Raw genomic sequence first — 25,519 nt, forward strand, 5'->3', positions numbered from 1 at the left:
TCCTATGCAACAGATGAACCTGGATTTGGGAGAGGCAGCATGAGATAAGTGATGGATTTCCTGCCCTGTCAAGGTGCTGAGAAATCCCACCAGCACCTAGTTGGTGAAACCTTTGGCAGCTACCTCAGAGTCTGAGTCAGCTGGGAATCCAGCCCAGCATGGGTTGGACACTGGGTCTTGGAGCAGCCTGGGACAGTGGAAGGTGTCCCTGCCATGGCAGGTGGCACTGAATGAGATTTAAGATCTCTTCCATGATTCTATGGATTCTAGAAAGAGCACTTTGTATCTGTGATCAGGAGGAAATCCCATCACCCAAAGGAAAAACTGCTGGAAATTCCAACTGTCTTATAAGTTTCATTTTCTCCAGTTTCAGTAAACAATTTTCTGATCTGTGTTTCAGTGCAGGGAAAAATGGACAGAGGAAAGAGAAAAACCTGGAAATTAAAATTAGAACTGCTGACAGAACTTGAGCAGTTCTGGTGTGCTCACACACCTGTACAGGACAAACTCTGCCTTCCAGCTGCTTCCTGTTTTGCAGCTTTAAATTTGGCCTATTTTCAGCAATGTTATACTGAGTTGTATTTCTTGTCAGGCTCCTCTCCCTTACCAGTGCTTTAAGTTTTCAACTAAATTTGAGGGAGGACTTCATGTGAGACATGGAACTCCTAAAAGCTGCAGTGGAAAAGCAGAGTAAGAGGGAAAGGGAAAAATTCTCATTCCATGTGAAAGACAAGCTGAAACAGTCAAATCTGCTTTTGAGTCATCAGCTGGGTACTTTGTGCATGGACATTTCAACAGTCCACAACAATAATTACAAAACCTGCAAGTTTATGTTACTTTAAGGGTCTTTAGAAACTGTGCTTGATGTTTCAATATTTACCTGAAAACCTGTTCAAGAAATATTGTGTCATAGAGAATTGTACTAAGACTCTTCCTGCTCCTCCACCTCTTCCTTTTCTTCTCCCTCTCCCTGCTTTTCTTCTTCTTCCTTTTTTTTTGAAATAGAAAAAAACTGTAGTTACCATACAAGAATTGAAAGAAAAAATAAAGTCTTGACATTCAGACGTCTGTTTTTGCAATGGTTCAATTTGTAGTAAACGCAATATTCTTTGAGATTCAAAAACAGAATTAATGCATAGAGTTTTTATTCTCAACATGGCAGGGCTTTATTTTGTGGAGTTAATGGATACACACTGAAATATAAGAACCTTCTTCTCAGGGAGGTTAGAACACATGGTTAAGCTGCAAATAGATGCTCAAAATCAGAATGAGAAATACAAGAAATATGAAATATGTGTAAATATGACTAAATAAGTTCAGTATTTTTTATTATACACTTTCCTGGAGAAGTAAACAACTAAAGATTCATGGCACAGGAACTAGACTCTTGAATGATCTGAAAATCATCTGGAATCAGATAATATAGCCTTGTTTCTATCTCAAAGGTTCTTATTTCTCTCTTTTATGCAGGAGAAATTACACAATTGAAAGAAAACAGCCCTTTGCTTCAGTCAACAGCTGCATGAAAACTTGAATTTGTATAACACAGGTAACAATCTCTGTTTATTCTCTTTCTAGAGTAAATGAAGCTCTACTCTGAAAAACAGCTGGAAATTGCTTTGTGGGCTCCTCTGCTCCTCTTCCAGCAATCTCTTGTCCTAAGGCACTCCCATGTGTATAAATCAGCTTTATCTCAATCTGCCACCTTCACAAACTGCTTAGGCTGCAAAAGTGATATGAACTTCTTCCTGGAATAATCAAATAACCAAAGAATCAAAAACGAGCTTTCAGTCTCAGGACTGCAGGTTGTACCAGAGCAGCACAGACCTTTCGTGCCCTCTCAGGCACCTCCTCTCTCTGCAGGAGTAGCACCTGAGCTGCTGAAGTGAAGTCCTGCTTAAATATCTGCTTGGGAATGGAGCTGTTGGAATCAGATTCCTGGTTTTAATTGTTTTTCAGGGGGAAAAAAAAAATGCACTAAAGAATCCCTCCTGCAAAACCAGAAATGTAATACAAACACCTGTGGAGTAGAAGTTCTTATGCCAAAGGAATATTGCCTCTCTGAGCATCTTCCCCCAGGGAAAGGTGCCTTTTTTATCTCATGAGAACTCTGACACGAGGCCAGGAGAGCACACAGACAAGCCACATCTTTCAGATACTGTCAACTTCCATCCAAAACTCAAGTCACTTAACTTGTACAGGGAAAAAAAAATGTTTATTTGTCTTGCTTGAAACATTAATTGGTGGTGCCTGGGTACAGCAAACCAGGCATGATGGCCCTCAGCAGCCTCTCCAGGAACCTTTGCTCATGGGTGCAGGAGATTTAGGGTCAGGAAAACACATCCTGGGAGAAGCATCTGATGAAGCTGGGAAAGGGGCTGAGCCTGGAGAAAAGGAGGCTCAGGGGGGACCTTGTGGCTCTGCACAACTCCCTGACAGGAGGGGCAGGGGAAAAAATGAGAGGAGATGGCCTCAAATGGCACCGGGGGAGGCTCAGGTTGGAGATTGGCAAAGAAAATTTCCCTGTCAGAGCGGTCAGGCCTTGGGATGAGCTGCCCAGGGAGGTTTGGAGTCACTGTCTGTGGGAGTGCTCAGGAGCAGTCTGGATGTGGCCCTTGGGGACAGGGTTTGGGGTGATGCTGCTGCTGCTGGGCTGGCACTGGCTCATCCTGGAGGTTTGGGCAAAGCCGAAAAGTTTTTGAGGATTTGCACCTCGATGTTTTAAATTCTTGTGAGGGAAATATCTCCTTTATGGGCAGAACTGCCTCAATTGTCAGAAGGAGTTTTTCACACTGAAAATGCAATCACAGCATGGTGTCAGTCAGTGATTATAGACTTTGTCATGGGAGTCCTTGGCAAATTTTATTGAAGACTCTGTGACAGACAATTTCTCTTCCATTTACAGCTTTTAATGATTAAAGGCCCATCTTTGTTCCCAGTCAATAACACAATGATAGGACCAATAATTATCTGTAGCAGAATATGACTGTGATGCATTTACTTTCATGAATAAAAATTTACTAGCTTTTGAGTGAAGCAAAGGGAATGAAAAATAATTCAATACATACAAACAAAATATGATGATAAAAAATCCAGGTATACTATACCCCTGTTGTTGCATGTTCTTCCTCGCCTTCCTACAGAAGAGATACAAAGGAAAATGTTAAAAGGATAAATTAAGGAAAGAATATCAGAAATCAGACAGGAAAAATACAGCAGAAGTTAAACACTGAATTAAGGAATTCACTGGATTCATTTGGAGATAATGTTCTCCAAATTAACTCACAAAGCACATTCAAGCATGACTTTTATGTTGGAAAAGGACTATAAAATCATTAAATTGAGGTCCCTTTTCCTCAGTTACTTCCAACCAAAACTGCTTCACTGGCAAGCAAAGATTTGGAGTTGGGTTTCGTTTGCTTTGTTTGCTTGGAGATTTTGTGGTTTGTTTTTTTTTTTTTTGTAATTAGCTGGTCTACAAAATGAAAGTATAATCAGAATTATAGAGAGTCTCATCTATATTATACATCATCATTCAGAATCCGGCTTGTGATTCTGTAAAGTGTCGTAGGCTGCAACAGATGCCTTGGCTCAACAGGGAATAAAAAATAATACAAGCTGGTTTTAGACTGCAGATTGAGCAGAAGTGATGAGAGAGATAAAAAAGAAAAAAAAAAGTACAAAGTGAATAGAATTTAATGTCAGATCCTAAGCTGGCTATTGGGGGAAAGAGCTGATCCTACAAAAATCCCAAAGTTAAGAAGCAAATGTCACAGTGCCATGCAGAAGACACAGGGGCTGATTTGAGTTCTCATGGAGTGAGTTAAGGGAGTGAGTTGCAGTGCCAGGGCTTAAATATGGCCTGGGGAATTGCTGAGACAGGATACAGACTTGCATTATAATATGATTTTTGAACATGTTTCTAAAATAATTTTGCCTTAAAGGGAGCCTAATCTGTACTGAAAACTGATTTAACTGGGACACTTAAAAAATATTCTAAGCTCCAAGATTAAATCTGAAGTCAAGATCAGACAGTGAAACTACAGAAAATTTATTACCAGCACATCGAGTGACCAGCAGGGTCCATGTGAGCTGGAGCTCAATCTTCTCAAGAAACTCCAAACCAAAGGGACAGACAAAGCAGGAATGGGAGGCACTACATCCATGCAGAAAAAAAGCTTCTGGATTTCTGCATCTCCCAGGAAAAGCAGCACAAGCTGGAGAGAGCTGCAGCCACTACACTGAACATCCCCTGACACTGAGCACTGGAGGAGTCTCCTGAAAGCTCCCTGCAGCCCCAGGGCTGAGACAGCCCCAGCTCGTTCTGTTTTCTGTCCTGTGCTCACTGGCAAAGGCTGAGGTAACTTTACCTCGCCAAGACTCTTCCAGAATGTTTCCACAGCGCTGACATTTCTCCTGCAAAGTCACTGGAGAAAAGCTGGCTTGGTTACACCCCAAAAGGGAGTCATTTTTGAGATGGTTTGAAGCTATATAAGGGCAAAATTCTAGTGCTAAATTCCCACTGGCATATTAATTCAGCCATAGAACATAAAACTGCCATCTTTCAAATCTTTGTGTTGAAAAAACCTCTATCCTTTAGGACTTAACATCCAGTGGAGATCCTCTGATGGCAATCTGGCAGTCTTTGAGCATATTTACTTTCATAAAACCCCACTCAGGTAAGGAAATTATATTTTTACTTTCTTTTACAAGCATAAAACCAGATACAGAGGTAAAAGGTGGAATTCATGTTGCTGTAGCTGCCTCAGAGCTGCTCTTCCCATCTAACCCTGTCCTCTGTGTGCTGTCTGGAGTTAGTGAGTGAGAAGAGCAGAATTCCTACAGAATGATTCATGCCATCCCAACAGAAGTGATAATTGGGATGAACTATAGCAAGGCAAGCACATGCCACGGCACTGGAGCAATTTGTCCTGGGTGACACGGGAAGTGGGTGGTGGAACAGGACAAAAAGTGTTTTCTGTTCTCTCTCCTCCCTGAAAAACTGCAGAGAAATCTATTTTCCACTTTTAGCTCCTTTCTGTGAAAAGTGGAGCAAGGTGCTGGTTGTATAGGAGTGGTACTGCATGATGTCAGTGCTAAACCTCTCCTACACAGCTGCCTGACACATTTGCAGATAAATTCCAGCATTCTGCTCTCATTTGGGAAACATTAAAGCAGAATTCCAGCCAGAAGGGCAAGGCACTCAAGCCAGGAAGCAGTTTTGGCTTCTCTTGTGAGCCAAAAAACCAAAGGAGTTTGATGGCACTCACCTGCCAGCTGAAATTCATAGCAACATGAAAAGTGCTTGGATATAATTTTCTTTAAGGAGGAATTTAATTCCCACTGAGGACTGTCTCTCCTCATCACTGTTTTGAAATGATGAGTGGGACTTCCCAGTAGCTGAGATGTGCATGAGGGTGTGTAAAAGGGGCTTTTCCAGCCTAACAGTGACCAGATCAGTCACTACTAAAAAGGGCAATGGGGAAAGACCTACAGAGAGGTGTTTCCTCTGGAGAAATACTGCAGCTAGATGAAAATAACCCCCAAACTCCATTTGTTCTGACCTTTGATGTAAGAGATGATTTACTGTGCTGGATATTCCCCTGGGACCATCTGATCTCCAAACATAGAATAAACCCATCTTTAAAGGACAACCTGAGCTGCAGTTTGAGAGCTGTAATACCAGAGCAGGAGCAGACAGAAAGGAAAACACTGGTCTCTGTTTCTGCACTGCCCAGGGATTCTGCAAGGGCTGGAGAAGTTACTGCCAGATCTGCAGCAAACATTTACAACCAGATTTAGGAGCACTGCACATGCTGGCTGTTGAGAGCAGCAATTCTTTTTTCTGTTTTCTTTTTTTTTTCTTTTTTTTTTTTTTTGACACAAGCAGGACTCGGATGTCTAGTCCTAAATTATCCTCCATAACTAGACTGTGGTTCCCAATGACCGTCAAGATAAAACAAAAAGCTTGTGGTAACAAGTGGCAAAAGGCAGCTGCTGTTATTCCAGAATCAGAACAAAGTTCCCTGGAGTTTTATCCAGGTTTCATATCATCCTGATATCAAAGAAAATACATCCAAGAGGCACATTGTTATCAGTTGCCCTGGGGCACACCAGGAGGGCTTGTGGGTTTATGTTTCACATCTTTAGCACAGGTAAAACCCTCAGATCACAAAGAGAAAGGAAAAATTACCTGTTGACCTTCTGGTGGTGTCTGGTCGGACTGAGCCTCTTCAGGAGCCCCTTCAACTGCCTTATCTTCTGTGTGTGCCTCAGTTCCATTCGTGGCATCAGATTTTTCATCCTTGGAATCAGATTTGTTTTCTGTGGCTTCTGATTTCTCCTCTGTGGTATCAGACTTCTCCTCCGTGGTATCAGACTTTTCAGTCTCCTGGCAGCAAAGGGGAAGTCATGGTAAACTTTAAGGCACATAATCAACAATTCATTTCTATACAATTTGTGAGTTTCTTATTGTGAGATAAGTTTTTTCTATTTTTGCTTCAGCACTCAAATGAAAATACTCCCTTTTAGGGTGTATTTCTCCTGTGAAAAGAACACTTGCTGGCATGTTGACCAGGTGGGGTTTGTGTGGAGAAAACATGAATTCAAGCACTGCTCAGCATAGCAGATTCTCTAACCTTCCTTTGGAAAGTTCAATAGAAAGCAAAATTCACCCCGATGGCACATTTGAGCTTCAGGGAAAAAAAAAACAAACAAACAAACAAACAAAATAACCCAAACATTTTCCACCAGCATCCAATCAAACATTATCCAGATGCTCCAGGAAAACAGAAGTAATAAGGGATTTCACATTTAGTCTCTTAACTTTCTTGCTTGAAAACATCAGGAAACTCTTCCCACATCAGTCAAACAAGCCCATTTATTCCAGCACCATAAGCAAGCACCTCCTGGGAGGGTCTTTACTTGACAAATATCCTGGTGTCCTTTCAGCCAGGTAGCTGTGAAAGGTCACAGTGGCTCCCACACTGTGTCAGATAAAAAGAGGCCTTGAGTGGAACAGCAGAAATATGATGAAATGCAAGAGCATGAAGTGCAAAGACACCTTATTTGGGACAAGCAGTTCTGGGTCAGAGATTAGAAAGGGATTTTTCTATTGCACTTTAGGAGCTTGTTAGCTAATGATCATCAAGGAAGAAAAAGATGGATGTATTTAAATGAGCATGGGATAACTGAGCCATGAGTGTGATGTGACAATGAAAGAGGTTGAAAATGTGATCCTCAGATGTATGAGGATCTGCTCTGGGTTGCTCTGTGCCATCCCAGTCACTTCGGCTCAAGAAAGAGAAACTCATACTGGAACAGGTGCAGAGAGGGCTACAGGAACTTCTGAGGGAGTGGAGAGCCTGTCTTGTGAAAGGGTGACAAAAAAAGCTTCATTGCTTTAACCTGTTGAAAGTGATGCTGTGAGGGGGTATGATGGCACTCCCAAAATAGATCAGAGTAAACATCAGGCAGGGATAGGATAAGGAAGAGTGCTGAGGGAGATGCAAAATGAGCACAAATTGGCTGTGAAGAAAAATTCTAATCATCAGCGGGACAAGAGATTTATAGTAGAGAAGCTGAGGTAAAGGACCTTACTCATTAAAAGGAAATTTGACTCCTTCTGAGAGATTTTATCTGGGATGGGATCCTCTGGCACTCAGGGGAGGTCCTGCCCTGTGTCATCCTGAATCCCACATGCTTTGGGAAGAGCAGCACATCCCTGAGAGGAGACAAACCCCTTCCCCATCCCTGTGACCAAGCCCTTAGAACTCAGCCACCTGGTTGGTTTGGGGTTTGCTGCTTTTCCATCATCTCATTTGTCTCTCGTTAAACAGAAGCCTTCAGTCATGTACCCTGTCCACTAGACTTCACAAGTCCTCCTCCAGTGTCCCCATGATGATTTCCTCAGCCAGTGCACTTGTTCTGCAGAACAGGGCATGTCTGGCTGGCTTTTATCCCCAGACCTGACTGGCTGAGTGCTGTCTCAGGGATTTTTGTCCCAAGATGTGCTGTGGGACATAAGAGATGTCCTCCTGCTGACAAGCTCTGCTGGATGGGGACAGAAATGATGGAAAGGAGTTTAGGAATGTTAGGAAGCAGATATCACAGCAGTTTGATGTTTTTGCTGAAACTTGACTGCCTGTAAGGCTTGGTGCTCTTTTGGCAATTTTCTCCTGAATCATGGAAAGTCAGCTTTACATCTAAATTACTTGCAGTGCAACGAGAGTGGGCACAAAGGTCCCTCAGTTCTCCTTCCTCTGGAACCGGAGCTGATCAAGATTAAAGCTTTAAAAAGCAAAACGTTTCTACCTCACACCAGTTTCACACTCTGTCACACAGCTGCACAAGTGTTTCTGCCAGCACGTGGGAGATGCTCGGGGAGAGGAATGAGCAGCTGGGAGGGAGCAGAAGGAGCCAGAGGAAGGAGGAGGGAGAAAAGACAATTTCTTTTTCTGGCAATATCATCTCATTTCAAGTGCACATAAAAACTATGGGCTCACTGCACTCTGATGCTGGTGGCATTGTTATTAAAAATGATCTACAGAGGCATTTCCTTGGCTTGGCTTATTGTTTACTTTTCTCCCAGAAGCCAAAAAATATTTGAAGATTAAAATATGTAGTAACACAAACATACATTGAAATTCCCTTGTGCAACCTTGTGTTAATACATTATTTTCTTAAGGAAATGGCAACTTCTTACAGATACTTTCTTTGCAGAAGTTCCTCAATAGAAAGGACAGTGTTAATGAAAATTAAATTAATGCAATCACTTAAACCATGGTTTGGTTTGGAAAGGACCTTAAAGATCATCTCATTCCAACCTTCTTTCCATGGGCAGGGACACCCTCCACTAGACCTGGCTGCTCAGAGCCCCATCCAACCTGGTTTTGAAATTGGTTAAATATTTATTTTCAGCACAAATATTAACATTTCATTAAAATCCATGCACTCAGTATTTTTGGCTGGGACATAAAATTGATAAGGACCACAGAGAGCATCCTAATTAAAATGACCCTACTGTGTGAATCCATCCCAGATGAATCACTTACTTAGATCATAAAGCACAAACAAGAATTGTAGCTGAAAGAACTAAACTCTAGAAGCAGCATGTTATCAGCCAGAACACACACACACACACACACACAGAGAATTCTTGTTAATTATATGGAGAACTCTGACATTCAGAATATCGTCACTACACTGGCTCTCCACAGAAACACAGAATTTAATTTTCAACTAATTCAAAATGAAGTACCATTTCTAAAGAGTTGCTGACAGGTCATCTTCTCTTTCAATAAAATGAACATAGCACAGATTTCTAATTCAAAACAGATTTAGGAGAACCTTTCTTCCACTAACTTAAGCTTGAGTATCTACAGATTTGGGGATATCAAGATTCTGGATATTAAGAGCAAGAATAGTGGGATTAAGGCTTCGAGTATGCACAATATTTGAAAACAAACCCTCAACTCATGTAAACCACTGAATTCACTGAGTCAGACTAAGCATAAAAGTGGTGCCAGTTTTAAAAAAAATGTACCCAACTTTTCAGGCAGCTGAGGCTGACACACCTGACCCCAAACATACGAACTACACTGACTGTATTTCAGATCTACAGATGCATCTGACTGGGACATCACTACTCAGGCCCCCACTCCAAGATTAAAGAAGATCTCTCAGAAATCTATCACAAATTTGAGTGATCTTTTGGTCAGGCATAAGGCACAGCTGCCCTGAAATCCCAGTCTGCCCTGACCCATTTTTGGAACTAATCCAGACCAGGTATTCCTTCAGGTGAGGAGGTATTTGGTATACACAGATTAAATTACTTATTAACACAAGCACTACATCTGCTGCTTCTCCTGGGCACAGAAAACTGTTCTGCTCAGCCCTGCAAAATGATGCTTTAGAAAACACAAAAACCATTGTGGTGAGGAAGCAACAGGAGAGAGGATCATGTGAGTTAACAGACCCTTGGTGAAGCACCACAAATATGGACTGGTCTCCTATAAAGTCACTTTTTTTTTTTTTAATGGGCATATTGCACCCTTTAAGGCAATAGATGTACTTGGCATGATAAAATCACAGAGAATCACAGAATTATTTGGGTTGAAAGATCATCTTGTTCCCTGGGCAGGAACACCTTCCCCTATCCCAGGGTGGTCAGAGCTCCATCCAACCTGGCCTTGGACATTTCCAGGCATGGGGCATGACATCTCTGGGCAACCTATACCAGAGCCTCTCACAATAAAGAATTTCTTCTCAGTATCCCACCTAAACCTACTCTCTGGCAGTGGGAAGGCATTCCCTGTGTCCTGTCCCTCCATCCCTTGGCAATTGTCTCTCTCCATGTTTCCTGCAGCTCCTCCAGGCCCTGCAAGGCCACCCTGAGCTCAGCCCAAAGCTTCTCCTGTGCAGGTGAACAATGCCAGCTCTGCCAGCCTTTCCTCCCAGCACAGCTGCTCCATCCCTCTGCTCATCCTGCTGCCTCCTCTGGGCTCTCTCCAGCAGCTCCAGCTCCTCCCTGTGCTGGGATCCAGGGCTGGATGCAGGACTCCAATATATAGAATATACTGATGTATAGAAACATCAGAACAAGAGAATTTGCAGAACTGAATGTGTAGTTTGCACTTGGCAATGGCAACGAATTGGCAATAAATTTAACTACAGCTATTTTGTTGGGAAGTTATAGTTTGTTGAGGGAGCCCCAAAAGGTTCCTCTGCTTTCTCAGAGGGAAGGAAATAAGCTCAAAACAGTCCTGGTCAGGATGCTCTTGGATTGTGCTGTGAAACAGGACCTTGGCCATTAAAGAACTTCTCTAGTCTTGGTGCAGTATGAGACAAAAGATGGATGGAAAAAGAAATAGAATGTTGTAATGTACCAGCTTCATATTAATCTTTGTCGTGTCTCAGCATGGAAAAATCCCTAGAAAGCAAATGCTTACAGCCTTGTGGTGATTCCTTGCTTTATAGTTTGCTTCTTCATTCCAGGAAAAACCAAAACCAAAACAAAATAGAACAAACTAACAAACAAAAAAACAACAACAACAAAAACCCCCCACAGTGTTAAAGAAGGGATTAATAGGAAACCTTGTCATATGTGTCATCATCACCATCTATTCCACACCTGACTTAAATTCCAGATTTATGCTGCTGGAAGTCAGTGTCATGAGCCATCCATTGTGCTTATCTAAGGTGGAGTTGATGGAGAATGAGGGGGAAGCAGAAGCAGAGGCAGGAGCAGAAGCAGAGCTGGAGTGTTCTTTGCTTTACAAAGCACAGGCAGCCTCTCCTGCAGTGAAGATGCTGAGAAACACCTCTGCAAGAAGTGTGTGTGTCTCTGGCAAACAGGAATAGACTCTCGAAGGGAGACTAAGAAAATTCCACATTTAACAAGGACTTTACAAATACTCTCACTTATTTGCACTCTCTGGACTGAAGCCACCACCAAGGCAGCAGTTAATCACTGTAAACAAGGTTTGCCTGCTACCACTGACACTGACAAACAAATCTGCCCAGCAGAATGTACCAAGCATATTATTTTCAACATTTCCAAGGTTGTCACAAAGTAGAAACTGTAATAGCATCTGCTGACAGCTGGGAATAAATGAATTCTAAAAAATTGTTACTTTTCTTCATAGATACCAGATCTACCAGGACCTTGCATGAAGAAGCAGATAATCTGAGGAGTGGGAAGGTGGAAAAATGCAATTTTCTTTATCTCACTGATTCTCCACATAGCTTTTATAATGATTATAATATGTAATACCTGCAGTTCTTTAAGCCTTTCATGGCTTTGTGGATGTTAATTAAATGAATTCTCACAGGACCCTTGTGAGGTAGGCAAGTCATTTTTATTTCCCTGGGTGGGAGATGGCACAGCTAAAGCAGAAAGTTTAAATCACCCTCCTTATCACACAGGCACTCAGTGTCTACGACATTTATAACAACTGGGGCTCTCCCCTGGGTGTATTTTCAGCTGTGGCTCTCAAAGCACTCAGCAAAGGATTCTTTTTTTTCCCCCTCTGCTTTTACAGAAGAGGATAAAGAGATATTTCCAATGGTGTTTCACTCAAAGCTGCTGCAGAGTTGGACCAAAGGCAGATCCTCAGCCAGGTCACCACAATACAGCAGAATTCTACTGTCATTCTGGCTCATCACTCCCTTGATTAATTTCTTTTGCTGGCTCACCCACGTTAAAGGTGGCAACATTTTATTACCTAACATGAGCTCAGGATAGCACAGCTGCAACACTTGCAGTTATAAAACTTCTAAGCAGAAGAAGATTCCAATAAAGAAAAAGTACATTGGTTTCTGTAAAAACAACACGAGATAAAAACGGGGGGAAAAGACCCAAAATAAAATACTTTGCTTTTGCCAGAAATATACTAGAACACTGTCAAAATATGATGGAGAACCACAGGCAGACTTGCCAAAAGGACTTGGTGAAGGGCTGGGTGAGCCTTTTTCTCCTCCAGGCAGAGGGAGAGAGTTCCATGGTGCCAGTGAAGGATGGGATGGGTCTGATCCCAACCCTGCTGCTGGGGGTCACCACTATCCCTGTTCAATGTGGCCAGGAGCAAGAGAAGCCTTCTTGTAACCAACACAACCTAGAAATTGAGGGAGTCTGCATCATTTAATAGCTGAACATAGTAAAACTGCTTTGTGTCAACAACAACAACAAACCCATCAACTGGAGCCATGGTAACAAGCCTGCAGTGAAAGAAGGCAAGAAAAAAAGTATTTTCTAGTATTTACTGAAGCAGTCAGGTTTTTTTCCCCTAAGAACACTTTGCTACTCCAACATTTAATGTATTGCTCGTCACTGCCTCTTATGTGACATGCTGAGTCACTGCCTATGTTCATCTTCTATTAAAATCAAATAAATGATCCCCATGGAAAGACAGAAGTGCATACCTTTGTGCCTGGAGGAGGTGCAAGGCCCAGGAATGAATAAATAATATTTTCTTCCTTAGCAGAGAAAAAGGATTCAAAATCCTAAGAAAGGAACAAACAAACAGAATTGGTATCAAAAATCAAACAAAAAGCACAGGAGGAAGAGACCAGCCTGTGCAAATCCTACCTACATTGATGAGAATGACCATGCATTTGTACAATTGCCTGCATTATCAGAGCCTGAAGAAGAAAGCACAGATAAAGGGAGTTTCACACAGGGTGGCAAAATGAATAAATGAGCAAGTCTCTCCAGAGTCTTACACTTTAATTATATCCCATCCTTGGCAGAATCAGATAAAATTAAGTGTCTCATTTCAACGTGCCTCAGCTGTACATTCTGAGGCAAAGCTATTCCCTTTAAACGTTAAAATAAAAGTTGCTGTGAGTAGGGACACTAAATAGGCCCTCAAAACACTGGAACTTGTTTATAGCAAATTAAAGGCAGCAGTCAACATGATAGCTCAAGTGAAATGGCAACAAGGAAACTATCTTGCAGAGAAAGGCAGTCTGGTTAGCAAATGATGTTATTTTCAGATGAATTTAGGAAAGGGTTGTGCTGTTCTCTCTAATATCCATGTAGCAGCCAAAATGTCTTGTCCACTGATGAAATGAAATTATAAATCATCACATTAAACACCTGTTTTCAGTGGAAATGGAACTGAGAAGACCAGGGATGCCTCCTATCCTGCCAGCTACAGTCTTTACTGCTTTCACCTGTACAACACTCCTCTCAGTTAAAGTTTTGTTATCACTATTTTTGTTACTAGGAAGTTCACAATTCGCATTGTACACAGGTAAAAATCAACAAATATTTAAGTTGAAAGCAGAAATCTCCAGTCAGAAGTGACTGGCCCAGAATCACACCCAGCTCTGAGACGGGACTGAACATATCCTGCTGAGTCCTACACTACTGCCTTGATCATGTTATCATCCTTCCTCTAATCCCAAATAGCTCCAAGAATAGAAGCTTGCAAATAATAAGGTGCTGAGTCATCCTTGAGACTTATTTGTAAAGCTGGGCTAGGACCTGAGTTGTTTTATAGAACTGTTTTAGTATTTCCAGAGTATAAATTATCGGAAAGGCTGGAGTGGATTGTTTTGAAGTCACCTTAATGCCAACAAGAATGGAATTGGTGACATTTCAGTGCACTTTGGAAGAGCTTTACAGACACAACAAATGACAGCCCATTTCAGTGATTTATCTGAGGGACAAAGTGGCTCCAGGCCAGCCATTTCTCGGATCATCTTCTCATCCAGCCCAGGCAGTGTCTGCATCTGGCTCATGGATTTAGGGGTAGTGCAGCAAACAAGAAAACGAGAATTTTCTGCAATTTGAAGGACTGCAATTTGACATTGCCAGATTTGGCACACACAGGAAACTTGTGCCCTCCTGCACATCACATACTCATAAAGCAGCCTGAGCAAACCATGGCATGACATGGCAAGAGCTGGGGAACAAAGAGAAGACAACAAGAAGGAAAGGTCATGAAGTGGACTTGATGTTTTATATGTCTTTTTGAGGAAAAGTAGCCTATGGCAAGTGTACTAAAATTCTCCAGAAACACAAAGCCTTGTAGATAAGCAGACCTGAGGAGACAAGTAATATGTATGAATGACCAGACAACTCCTTATCAGAAGTGGATATAATCTTCTATGATATCAGGTGCTCCTTGGTGATAGGGAGTGGGCAATGACATCCCACGTAAATGGAAGGTCATTTATTTCCTCACACTGAGGAGGAAGCTATCATGTATTAAATAGGAGATAAAAGAATGTGATCATGGAATGGTTTTTCTACGGTGTGTTTGCACCCATGCTTTACTAATGGGGACTTGTTAATGTCTCCATTTGCTGAATGACTGAAGAAAACTGTTCCCAAGGCAGGCAGTAAGAAAAATAACCAGGAACAATTTATTTCAGGAAAGCAATTATATTTTATCTGTATGAAAAGACATAAATGGTCTAAGTGGTGCCATTTGTCATCTGGACATCAGCAGAAAATTCTCCCCACAGTGCTTGGTACAGTACCAGGTCAGAGCACATAGAGTGGGCATGGAAACACCATCCTTGGAGTCTTTTGGAATTCAGATGGCCAAAGACCCAGGCAACATAAGCTAACTTTAAAGCTACCCTGCTATGAGTAGCAGGTTGGACTACAAACCTCCAGAGGTCCCTATATTTCCATAAATTTGACTTTAGCAGTTACAGAAATGATAGAATCATAAAATGGCCTGAGCTGGAATGGGAACATAAAGATGTTCCCATTGGTGTCTGGTGTCTCCTTCCAGCCTGAGCAGGGACACTTCCCACTGTCCCAGCCTGCTCCAAGCCCCATTGTCCGACCTGGCCTTGGACATTGCCAGGGATCCAGGGACAGCCAAAACTTCTCTTGGCACCCTGTGCCAGGGCCTCAGTACCCTCACAAGGAAGAATTCCTTCCCAATATCCCACCCAGCCCTGCCCTCTGGCAGTGGGAAGGCATTCCCTGTGTCCTGTCCCTCCATCCCTTGGCAATTGTCTCTCTCCATGTTTCCTGCAGCTCCTCCAGGCCCTGCAAGGCCACCCTGAGCTCAGCCCAAAGCTTCTCCTGTGCAGGTGAACAATGCCAGCTCTGCCAGCCTTTCCTCCCAGCACAGCTGCTCCATCCCTCTGCTCATCCTGCTGCCTCCTCTGGGCTCTCTCCAGCAGCTCCAGCTCCTCCCTGTGCTGGGATCCAGGGCTGGAGCAGCTCTGCAGGTAGGGTCTCACCTGAGCAGGGCACAGGGCAACAATTCTCCCCTCACCTCTTCCCATACTGCTTTGGATGCAGCTCAAGCCACAGCTGGTTTCTGGGCTGCAAATGCACATTCCAACTTCAAAAAAAAGTCTTACCTAATAATTCAGATATGTTTTTTAAAGTACATTCAAGGGTACTTTATTCTTAAATAGGGTACTTCTTAAAGGGTACTTTATTTGGATTTCAGTTTACAGAAGAAAGCAGAGATTTCAGCTTACAAAGAAAAACAGAAGTTTCCCTTTCATTTCTTTCCTGGTTTTCTAAGGGTTTTTGTTAAGCAAAAGCAAAGACAAGAGCAACTGAGTGCTCAATATATTTAGGAAGTGACACAGATGCAGACATCTGTCTAGACATGAGCAAAGAAGCAGCTTAAGAAAAAGATCAAATAAGGACATAATTGCCAACACTGATAGATTAGAATGGATACTTGAAATTGGTGCTGTAGCCAGGCATACAAAATGAATCAATTTCTAATCTATTTTTTCAAGTGGCAATACCAAAGAGCTGAGAGAAAAATAAGATCTGAGCTATTTTATCAGACAGCTTTAAGCTTCTCTGACCTCATAGAAATGCTGCTTCCAGGCAGTGTATCTTTATAAAAATCCATCTATAAGAAACCTCCACTTTACAGTACAAGCTGTGGAGTGGAGCAGCTCTTCATGGTCGCCCAGAAAATGAAGATAATTTTATGTATCAGCAGAAAAGCAGATGTGCAGAGGGACTGACTTTGCTCTCTTATTGTGTCATTCTATCCTAGCACAAACAGAAGACCCTCACCTGTCCTCAGATCTCCCTTTCCTTTTGACCACTCCAAAAATTTCTTTGAACCTCAGAAGAGGACACTGGACAAGGTCCCAAAGGACCATTCCTCCAAGGCAGGAATCATTGCATCACTCTGATGCACCTTCAGTAGACAATGAGGTAACCTCCTGAAAACTATGGATTTTCTGATGTCTGCCTTGAACTTCCTTTGCTGCATTTTCTTCTCATACAGCTCATCCCACCTCCAGTGGATGTGAAACAGAACCTATTTCCAAAATCCTAGATAATTCAGGTGGGAAGAAACCTCAGGACACCACCTAGACCAACCTCCAGTTCAAAGCAGCTCAGACCAGTAATTCACTTTTTGCCACAGCCCTTATATTGGTTGAAGGTTGTCATGTCTTTCTCCAAACCCCTCTTTCTCAGTTCAGGAAGGAAATATTTAATCTTGACTTTTTATCTCCCAAGGTCAGATCTCCCAGGCCGTCATGATGTAATGTGTACACACATGCACATGTGTGAATGGGAAAGAATCATTGATAAGAACGACTGATAAGACCATTGATAAGAAGGGAAATGTGGGAAAAGAGTGACCCCAGAAAGAAGAATGTGAGAAAATAAAATGTAACAGACTTGATCTTAAAAAAAAAAAAAAAAAAAAAAAAAATAAATTGAAAAGAAAGGTACTAACTGAACAAAGAAAATAAAATTTAGCAGGAAGGAGAAAGGGAAGATGTCTTACAGAAAAAAAGGAAGAGGTGTAAAGAGCTTGACTTGTTTAGCCCAGCAAAATGAAGATTAACAGAAGATATGATTCCCATTTACAAATATACTGAATTGGGACTGTTGAAGCTAAAGGGTGATTTAGGCATAGCAGGAGAAGGGTATGATCTGCCTGTACTTAGCCAGGCTACAAATTCAAAGTCTTTTAGGTGCCACAAGAGTGAGACCCTTAAAAACTGATGAGAGCAATATATTTTAAAAGGACTTTGGTGAATTCAAGAGAATGCACTGGAGTCACACAGACCCTTGCAATCCTTATGGATATTTTTAATAAAATGGCTGAGGCCAAAGGAGTGGGACACGGGAAGACGTACCAGATAAACATTAACCAGCCTAAAACAATTCTGGATTTCACAGCCATGGCTCTGCTGGGCCTGCACATTCTGCAGGGAAGCAGAATGCAAATCCCCAGGGTTTGATTGTAGAATATGTCACTTGGGAGGATTTTACAGCAGTCTGGCAGCCCCTGGCCATGTTCTCAGCCCACATCACGCTCCCTGTGCAGTTCCCTCGAGGCACCTTCCCCTGGGGAGAAGGGCAAGGCTCATGCACTGATATGGATCTCATTACCTTATTTATTTGGAAATAATGATGCTATAAATTAGTCTTTGTTATGCACCAACTGGGATCACTAGCTCTGAGCTTTGAGAGCTGGGTATATTAGGATTCCAGAGACTTCTAGACTAACTGTAAATTTGATCCAGTTTTTATATCAGTAGCTGCAACTCCTTTCCCCATAGAGGTGTTTTTGAAAAGGACTATTTCTCCACTTGAATCTGTTTCAAGATGTAGATTATTTGGCTTCCTGAAATAGATTCAGACATGGAGTAAAAACTATGTATTTATCATTAACTGTCAAGACTGACAAGTTGCAACACTTTATAAGGCAATTACTCTTTAATTCCTTATATAACTTCTCCAGGGAACATCAGAAATATTTATTGCAGCACTGGCTGCCACAAAACCCAGAGTAAGATATATCAAATTATACTTTTTATTGGTTCAGACTGGATGCTGAAATGCACATGAACTCCAACACACCAACTTCTCTTTTAGGAATTCTATGAGAAAACGAGGAAATGGCTGCACTCCAATATTCACATTATCAACTTTCACTCTGAGAGCATTAAAGTTAATTCTGAAGACTCAGTGGCATGGAAATCCCTGCTGGCCCAGTACAACCTTGCAGGAGTTCACAGTGGATTTGTGCAGTAACTCCAAACCAGGCTCACTGTGTGCCCTGAGTTCCAGGTTCATTCCAGCCATCAGATCTCAGTACTTTCCAAACTAGGCATTTCCACCCAGACTGTGAGGAAATAAAAGGTCTCAGATTATCACTTTTGATTCACAGTCCTAATATTCACACTGGCACATTATTATCTTTCTCTGCTTTGAACAAACTGTCTCATGAGAAAGGACCTGTTACAAGCACATATGAAAATATAAAAGCATCTGATGAGCTCTACAGTTGCTGTTATGAAGAGCTGGATATTTATTGAATAAGCAATATAATGTCAATAATTCAAATCATATTTTAAACTATTCCAGTAAGCAAACATTCCTATTTATTTGTATAATACAAACATTCTTATTCCTCTGGTCACCCAGACATCTACTTGACATCCTTGAAGCCCAGATAAATCCAAACAAACAAAATATCAACACTCTCCATCAAAATTAACTGAAACTTCAAGAAGTTTCTCCAGCCGGTTTTCCATCCAAGCATATTTTCCTCTCAAAAATAATCTGTTTCATTGCTTTTCTGTGCTTAAAAAATGTTTCCTGAGAATTTTTCTTGCACAGTGAATCTCAAATTGTTTTAAGGAGTTTATCTGACACTTCCTGTTAATGGAAAAGAATCCCTTTCTGTGAGAAACCACTCTCTGAAGATATTTAAATTTCCAAACAGCTTCTTACCCCACAGTACCGCTCCTCATTGAAGATCTGTGGAGGCAGGGGAATTCCATTCTGAGGCTTTTTTTCACCTGGGACATTCTCTCTCATCCATTTCCTATTGTCCTCATCTCCTGCTATGTCCATTTGCTGAAAGTCAATCTTGTTGGCCTCTAAAAAGCCCACGACTTCTTGCTGTTTCTTTTTTATCTGGGTAGGAAAGAGGGAAAACAACATTCCTTACTGAAAAAGAAAATGCTTTTCTAAAAGCAACAGCTATTACAAGAACTCAGGCAAGTTTGTCAAGTTTACAGAATCTTTTAGGGTGGAAAAAACTCCAAGATATCAAGTCCAACCTTTGACCAATCCACACCTTTTCACCCAGCCCAGAGCACTGAGTGTCACGTCCAGATCTTCCTTGGATACCTCCAGGGATGGGGACTCCAAACCTCCCCGGCAGACTGTTCCAGTTCTTGACAACCCTTTCCATGAAAAAAATCTTCCTGAAAGTTGGAAGTTCCTGAAGTTAGATTCACTTTTCCAGCAGCCCTCAAACTTTTTGAAGCTGAGATTCAACACTTTCTGTCAGCACCCAGAGTGCTGCCACTACATCGCTCCCACCACACACCCAGCCCCCAGCTTCTTTCTTTCCTCCCTGGATGCAGTGACAACTCCAGCTAAGAAATGAGGCTCAGCAGGAAGCCTCCTACTGTGTTCCCAGATCTGGGAATGTGGTCTGCAGACACCTATGGTGATCCTGCCTATAGTCAGTAAAGGTCTGAAAATGTTCATATTTCTTTCAGCATGTTACTGCATCTTTCCCACCAATCACATGTGACACTCAGCCTTCTGTGAGCCACATTTCTCTCTGTTAATGTCAGACATAAATAAATTTCACAGAATCAGAATCACACAATAGTTGGGATTGGAAGGGATCTTCCAGTCCAACCCCCCTGCCAAGGCAGGGCCACCTGGAGCAGGTGACACAGGAAAGTGTCCAGGTGGGTTTGGAATGTCTCCAGAGAAGGAGGCTCCGCATCCTCCCAGGGCAGCTGCTCCAGTGCTCTGCCACCTTCAGTGTAAAGAAGTTCTTCCTCAGGTGGAGGTGAAACTTCTTGTGTTTTGGTTTATGGCCATTGCTCCTTGAGAGACAATATATAAATATGAGTTAAGGCTCGAGAAAATCCAGCACGGCTGGATTAAATAAATGGGGGATAAATTAAATCCCCCATTACAGAACGACATTCCAGCTGGACCACAAAGAACATGTTACAAACAAATAAAGCTCTGTTAGACACAGCTTCTGTGATACCTCAAATTCACTCACAGCCCTTATTCCCTCTGATGCTGGTTCTGTGCAGGCATTGAGCATCCGTTTACTCTGCAAATGTAACACCCACTATACTTCCCTACTAAAGGAATGCTACTCCTGAGCAACTTTTAAAGAACTTGCCACCAGGCATAGCTAGAATGGGACATCAAGGTAATTTTTATATCTTGTGATTTGAAACCATGTCTTCCATATGTCAGACATCTGAACACTTGAAATTAAAGTGACACCGAGCTAGTGTAAATCAGAGGGACAGTCAATGAGATAAGAAGTAATTATGTATTATGTATTTCCATAATCTAATAAAATAGAAGATCTGAAGTAGAGTGATAGCCTCTTATTCTGGAAGGATGAATTCTCACGAGTAAGGATAAAATTTATTTTCCTTGTACAAACAAAGAAGCATCTATCTACACGTATGCTTGCTTATTAAAAAGTAACAAAAATAAAATGCTGTACATTTTTATAACAACAGAGGTTTGCAGTGAGCTAAAAAAGTGCATCACTTTGAAAGAAAACACTAATGCAAAGTGGTTAAAAGCCATGCAGTTGACAGAGTTCAAAGCTGCTTACTTCTATTCTTATTTTCTCTTTTTAAACAGAAATGATCTCATTACTGGCTATTTAGCTGCAGAGTGACTTGCGGAACACATTCAGGCAGCAGGAAGGATTACTCAAGGGACATTTCACTGGAGAAAGTGGCAGGATAACGTTTGGATAAATGGTTAATGATATCTGCACGAGGCAGCAGCAAGCAAGAGTAACATCACATGCTCTGAGAGGCAGGGCACTCAAGTGCTGTCAGCTGCAATTCCAGGGTCAGCCTGTCCCTCTGGATACAGGCACTGCAGGAGATAGGGCTCCTGGAATAGCTGCTGCTCCAGACAGACGGTGCCTCTGAGGAGATAATGGAAATGGAGCCAGAGATTCTGTGCTCCCTTGCTTATGAAAGCTGTAACTTTTAAACCCGGCTTAATATTTTCTCTTCACCTTGAGGTTCATAATGCACAGGAGGCTCAGGCAGCACCAGGCCTGAAAGCAAAAAAATTGCGTGAAAAAATAAATGCTGAGGTAAAACACTAAAGTTATGTGGAATTATGCTGCTTAAGGAAAAGGCAGGGAGTTTCTGACTGTGACAATGAGATAAACAGAGCAGAAGATGTGCTGTGTCTTAGGGCTCACCATTACTGGGGTTTAGGCAGAGCAAAAGACTTGGGACATAAACAAGTGTGAAACCACAAAGCAAACATTTGCTGTAGGTGGCATTAAGTGGGCAAGAATCTCTCCAGGAAGCAGCACCCACAGAGGGAAATTTTGGATGTAACAACACAGAGGACACACAAAGGCTTTCCCAGAATGGATGAGACAGCAGGAGCTTGTTTGTGCCCTCCCTTGTGTCTGATGGCATGTGAAGAATTCAAATGACTTGGGCATAGATTACTTGGAAAGTGGTGATGAGTAGGATATTATTTCAGCGATGCCAATTTTTCTTTCAGCAAAGCTTGAGTTGCACCATCCCTAGCGACTAGTCCCTTAAAATAAGAAAAAAAAACGTTCTAAATAAATGTTATCTAGCTTGAGTGTAAGAATTGCCAGAGAGGTTGTGTACTTTGCACCCCTGCAAGTGTTCAAAGCCAGGTTGGATGATAAAATCACAGAATGGTTTGGGTTGGAAGGGACCTTAAAGATCATTTCATTCCAGCCCCCTGCATGGGCAGGAACACCTTCCACTATCCCAGGATGCTCCAAGCCCCATCCAACCTTCCACTTCCACTTGGAGGATTGAGCAGCCACAGATTCCCTGGGAAACCTGTGCCAGGGCACTGCCCCCTGTCACAAGGAAGAATTTAATCTTAATATCTAATCTAACCTTTTACTCCTTCATCTTAAGGCCATTCCCTGTGTCCTGTCCCTCCATCCCTTGGCAATTGTCTCTCTCCATGTTTCCTGCAGCTCCTCCAGGCCCTGCAAGGCCACCCTGAGCTCAGCCCAAAGCTTCTCCTGTGCAGGTGAACAATGCCAGCTCTGCCAGCCTTTCCTCCCAGCACAGCTGCTCCATCCCTCTGCTCATCCTGCTGCCTCCTCTGGGCTCTCTCCAGCAGCTCCAGCTCCTCCCTGTGCTGGGATCCAGGGCTGGGGCAGCTCTGCAGGTAGGGTCACATCTGAGCAAGGCACAGGGGAACAATCCCCTCTCTTGCCCTGCTGGTTATGCTGCTTTTGATGCCGATTTGAAGGGGGGCAAATTCATAAAATGTCACCAAAACCACTGGAAGTAAAAGGATTTTAGAGGTGTCATAGCCATGAGCAGCAGGAAGCAAGACTGTAACACTTCCTCTGTGTAAGACATGAATCCTCTTTCTTCCACAATTTAGAATCTTGCAAGATATCACCAAATCCCAAAGCACCTCTGTGACTAGCAACAACATTATTTTATTTTTTTATTTCTTGCTCCAACTCAAGCATAAGTGTCTCTACTTCTGCCTGCCTTAATGAACAGTCCAATATCAGCTAAGTCTGGAGCAGAAAGATAATAAAGCTGGGGATATTTAAAATAAATTTCTGAAGCATCGAGGGGAAAAATACAGACTGCAGATTTTCTCCAGAGCCACAGTGAATCATAACATTCCAGGATCTGATCCAGAGCACCAGAACGTCACTGGGTTCACTGCATTCACTTGCACTAAGTATTTATTAACATGAAAACCACTTGCAGTGACTAGGGTGACCATAGTCAGTACATAAAATAGAGACTTTTTCATTCTTTGCCAGTGATCCTCTGCTGATTTACACCAGAGGCTGGGCCCATCTCATAGTGAATTCAAAATCAACACCATGCATTTGATGGGATCAGCCACCAAATTTGAAGAGATCACCAGGGTTAACAGGACAATTTAAACTTCCAGTTTAAACTGTTTAGGGATTGAATTAATTCTCCTCAGGAAAAGTTGTACATACTTGATACAAAATTTCTATTTAATAGGATTTTAGTGGTATATTGAGGTTTGTGCTAACTCCCTGTGCCAGTGAATTTTATTTCATATACACTAGAACTCATTAAAGGTTCATTGAAAAGATACCTTCAGTCCATGTTAATTGGAAAATGTGGAAAACTACTCCTGATGTACTTGGCATTGCAATTCAGAATCAGTAATCTGAACAGATGCTGAGATTGCTTCAAATATACACACACCCAGCACACCAGAAAGGAGCAAATACGGAAGAATATTGCCCTGTGAAGATTCCATAATTTTCTTTTGGAGTTTCCTGATCAAAACAGGCCAAACAGGAGCAAGAAGAGTGCCCATGCACAGCACATGGCAATTTATAAAGCTACTTGAGCAGCAAATGTTTTATTACAAATTGCAAACTACCAAACCTGAAGTTCCCAACTTCCTCTTCTTTTCCCCCCCCTTGTATCTGAAGTTTATTATTTAAAAAAAATGCTGAATATCAATAATAACTTTAGAATATAAGGCTTAGGAACAGGCTGGTGAGAAAAACTGCAAACTTCCTCAGCAGTATTCCACCTGGAACTTTAGTGAAGGATCCTAGGTTCATTTCCCATAGATGATGGCTCCAAAAATGGGGAGGGGGGGGGGGGGGTGTTTTTTTGGAGCTTTTCCACTCTGGAGTCTTCTTAAAGTAATGGAGCTGCTGTCAGGGAGATGGAGATGTAGTTACAGCTCTGTGCAAGCGCCAGGCAGCTCTTTTAGCCGTGTCACTGGGAGGGAGGGAGGGAGGGAGGGAGGGAGGGAGGGCCAGAGGAAAACTGAAATCTGAGCTCATCTGGGAACTGGATATAAAAGGAAACAGTCCTTTCCCGGTTCCCACCTCCCACGGACTTCCAACCTCTCTACTATTCACATGCCCGTCCCTTCAGCTGATACTCTCTGCTGACAGCTACAGCAGTAGGTCTCAATGCTAAAAATCATCTATATAGCATTTCAACAGACCTACACACACACACAACAAAAAACAAACCACAAAAAAGCCTAACACACACAAAAAAAAATACACAAACAAAAAACACAAAACAAAAATTACCCCCCGCCAAAAAAAAAAAATAAAAAACCCAACAAAAAACAAATCAAAAAGAAAACAACAACAAAAGAAAAGAAAAGAAAAGAAAAGAAAAGAAAAGAAAAGAAAAGAAAAGAAAAGAAAAGAAAAGAAAAGAAAAGAAAAGAAAAGCTTTTCTGCCTAATTTGACTTTATCCAGCTCCAGGTTCTTTCTTAGACAGAGTTCCCCCTTGGCAGGAGCAGTGCCCTAAAGTCTCTCTTAAAAACAAGCACTTTATTTTCTCCTGTAAACAGTCTAGCATCGCTTTTGCACAAATACAATACCCACCGTTTCCTTCCTTAGTGCATATACATTGCAAATACTTTCCCAAACAGCAGTAAATCTATTAAATGACAGCTAATTTAGATGTGGTAAAAACTCGCAGGCAAGCCAGCCTGCACTGACAGGAATTCTCCTGAGAAACTTTCAAGAATAAGGTGATGGGGGCAGAATAAAACTAAGGTTTATTCCTGCTAAGAAATTGCAGTGGGTTGTTTTTTTGGGTTTTTTTTGTCATGTGCAAGCTCTTTCCTGGCATCTCCCAGGCTAATTCCCCACCCTGATCCCGGCGGGGAGAGGAGGATGTTAAAGGAGTCACCTACCGCTGTAGACCCCGAGGATGTGGCGACAAAGACTTTGATCACCATGCCGGCAGTGAATCAGCAGAGCAGCCCTGCTAGCCACGAGTCACCACGAGCCCCGGAGGAACCCAAATGTTCCGCACTCCTGGGCTAAGCCGGGTCCTAAATGGATGCGCCCTCCCCCCCGCAATCCCGCAGCTTTGCCCTCTCTCCCTCTGCCCGGGGTCCCGGGTTTTCCCACTCCACTGGCTCTTTGAGTATTTTGGGACGAGGATTGGTCAGTAAGAAGAGCCGGAGCAAGGGATTTGCACCTGCCCCTGGCCTTATTGCGTTAGATTGACAGGGTGGCAGCCCAAAAAAGGCAAGGGAGAGTA

At 42.3% G+C, this 25,519-nt stretch overlaps 1 protein-coding gene across 4 annotated transcripts; it reads right to left on the reverse strand.

Moving 5' to 3' along the window:
• Nucleotides 1–922: 922 nt before the first annotated feature.
• Nucleotides 923–25,211, reverse strand: SH3BGR (SH3 domain binding glutamate rich protein). 4 transcript variants are annotated; one of them, XM_062515222.1, is made up of 7 exons: nt 25,167–25,211; nt 19,199–19,384; nt 12,922–13,002; nt 6,906–6,908; nt 6,194–6,304; nt 3,108–3,137; nt 923–988 (listed from the first exon to the last, which is right to left on the reverse strand). In XM_062515222.1, the coding sequence occupies exons 1-7, from the start codon at nt 25,209–25,211 to the stop codon at nt 923–925; spliced, it is 522 nt and encodes a 173-aa protein (XP_062371206.1). The 4 variants fall into 4 exon arrangements, with proteins under 4 accessions (XP_062371206.1, XP_062371205.1, XP_062371207.1 ...); XM_062515221.1 differs by lacking the exon at nt 6,906–6,908 and having other exon boundaries at nt 6,194–6,391; XM_062515223.1 differs by lacking the exons at nt 923–988; nt 3,108–3,137; nt 6,906–6,908 and having other exon boundaries at nt 5,711–6,304.
• Nucleotides 25,212–25,519: the final 308 nt, after the last annotated feature.

This window comes from Cinclus cinclus, chromosome 2 (genome assembly GCF_963662255.1).
Source record: "Cinclus cinclus chromosome 2, bCinCin1.1, whole genome shotgun sequence".
Classification (NCBI taxonomy): Eukaryota; Metazoa; Chordata; class Aves; order Passeriformes; family Cinclidae; genus Cinclus; species Cinclus cinclus.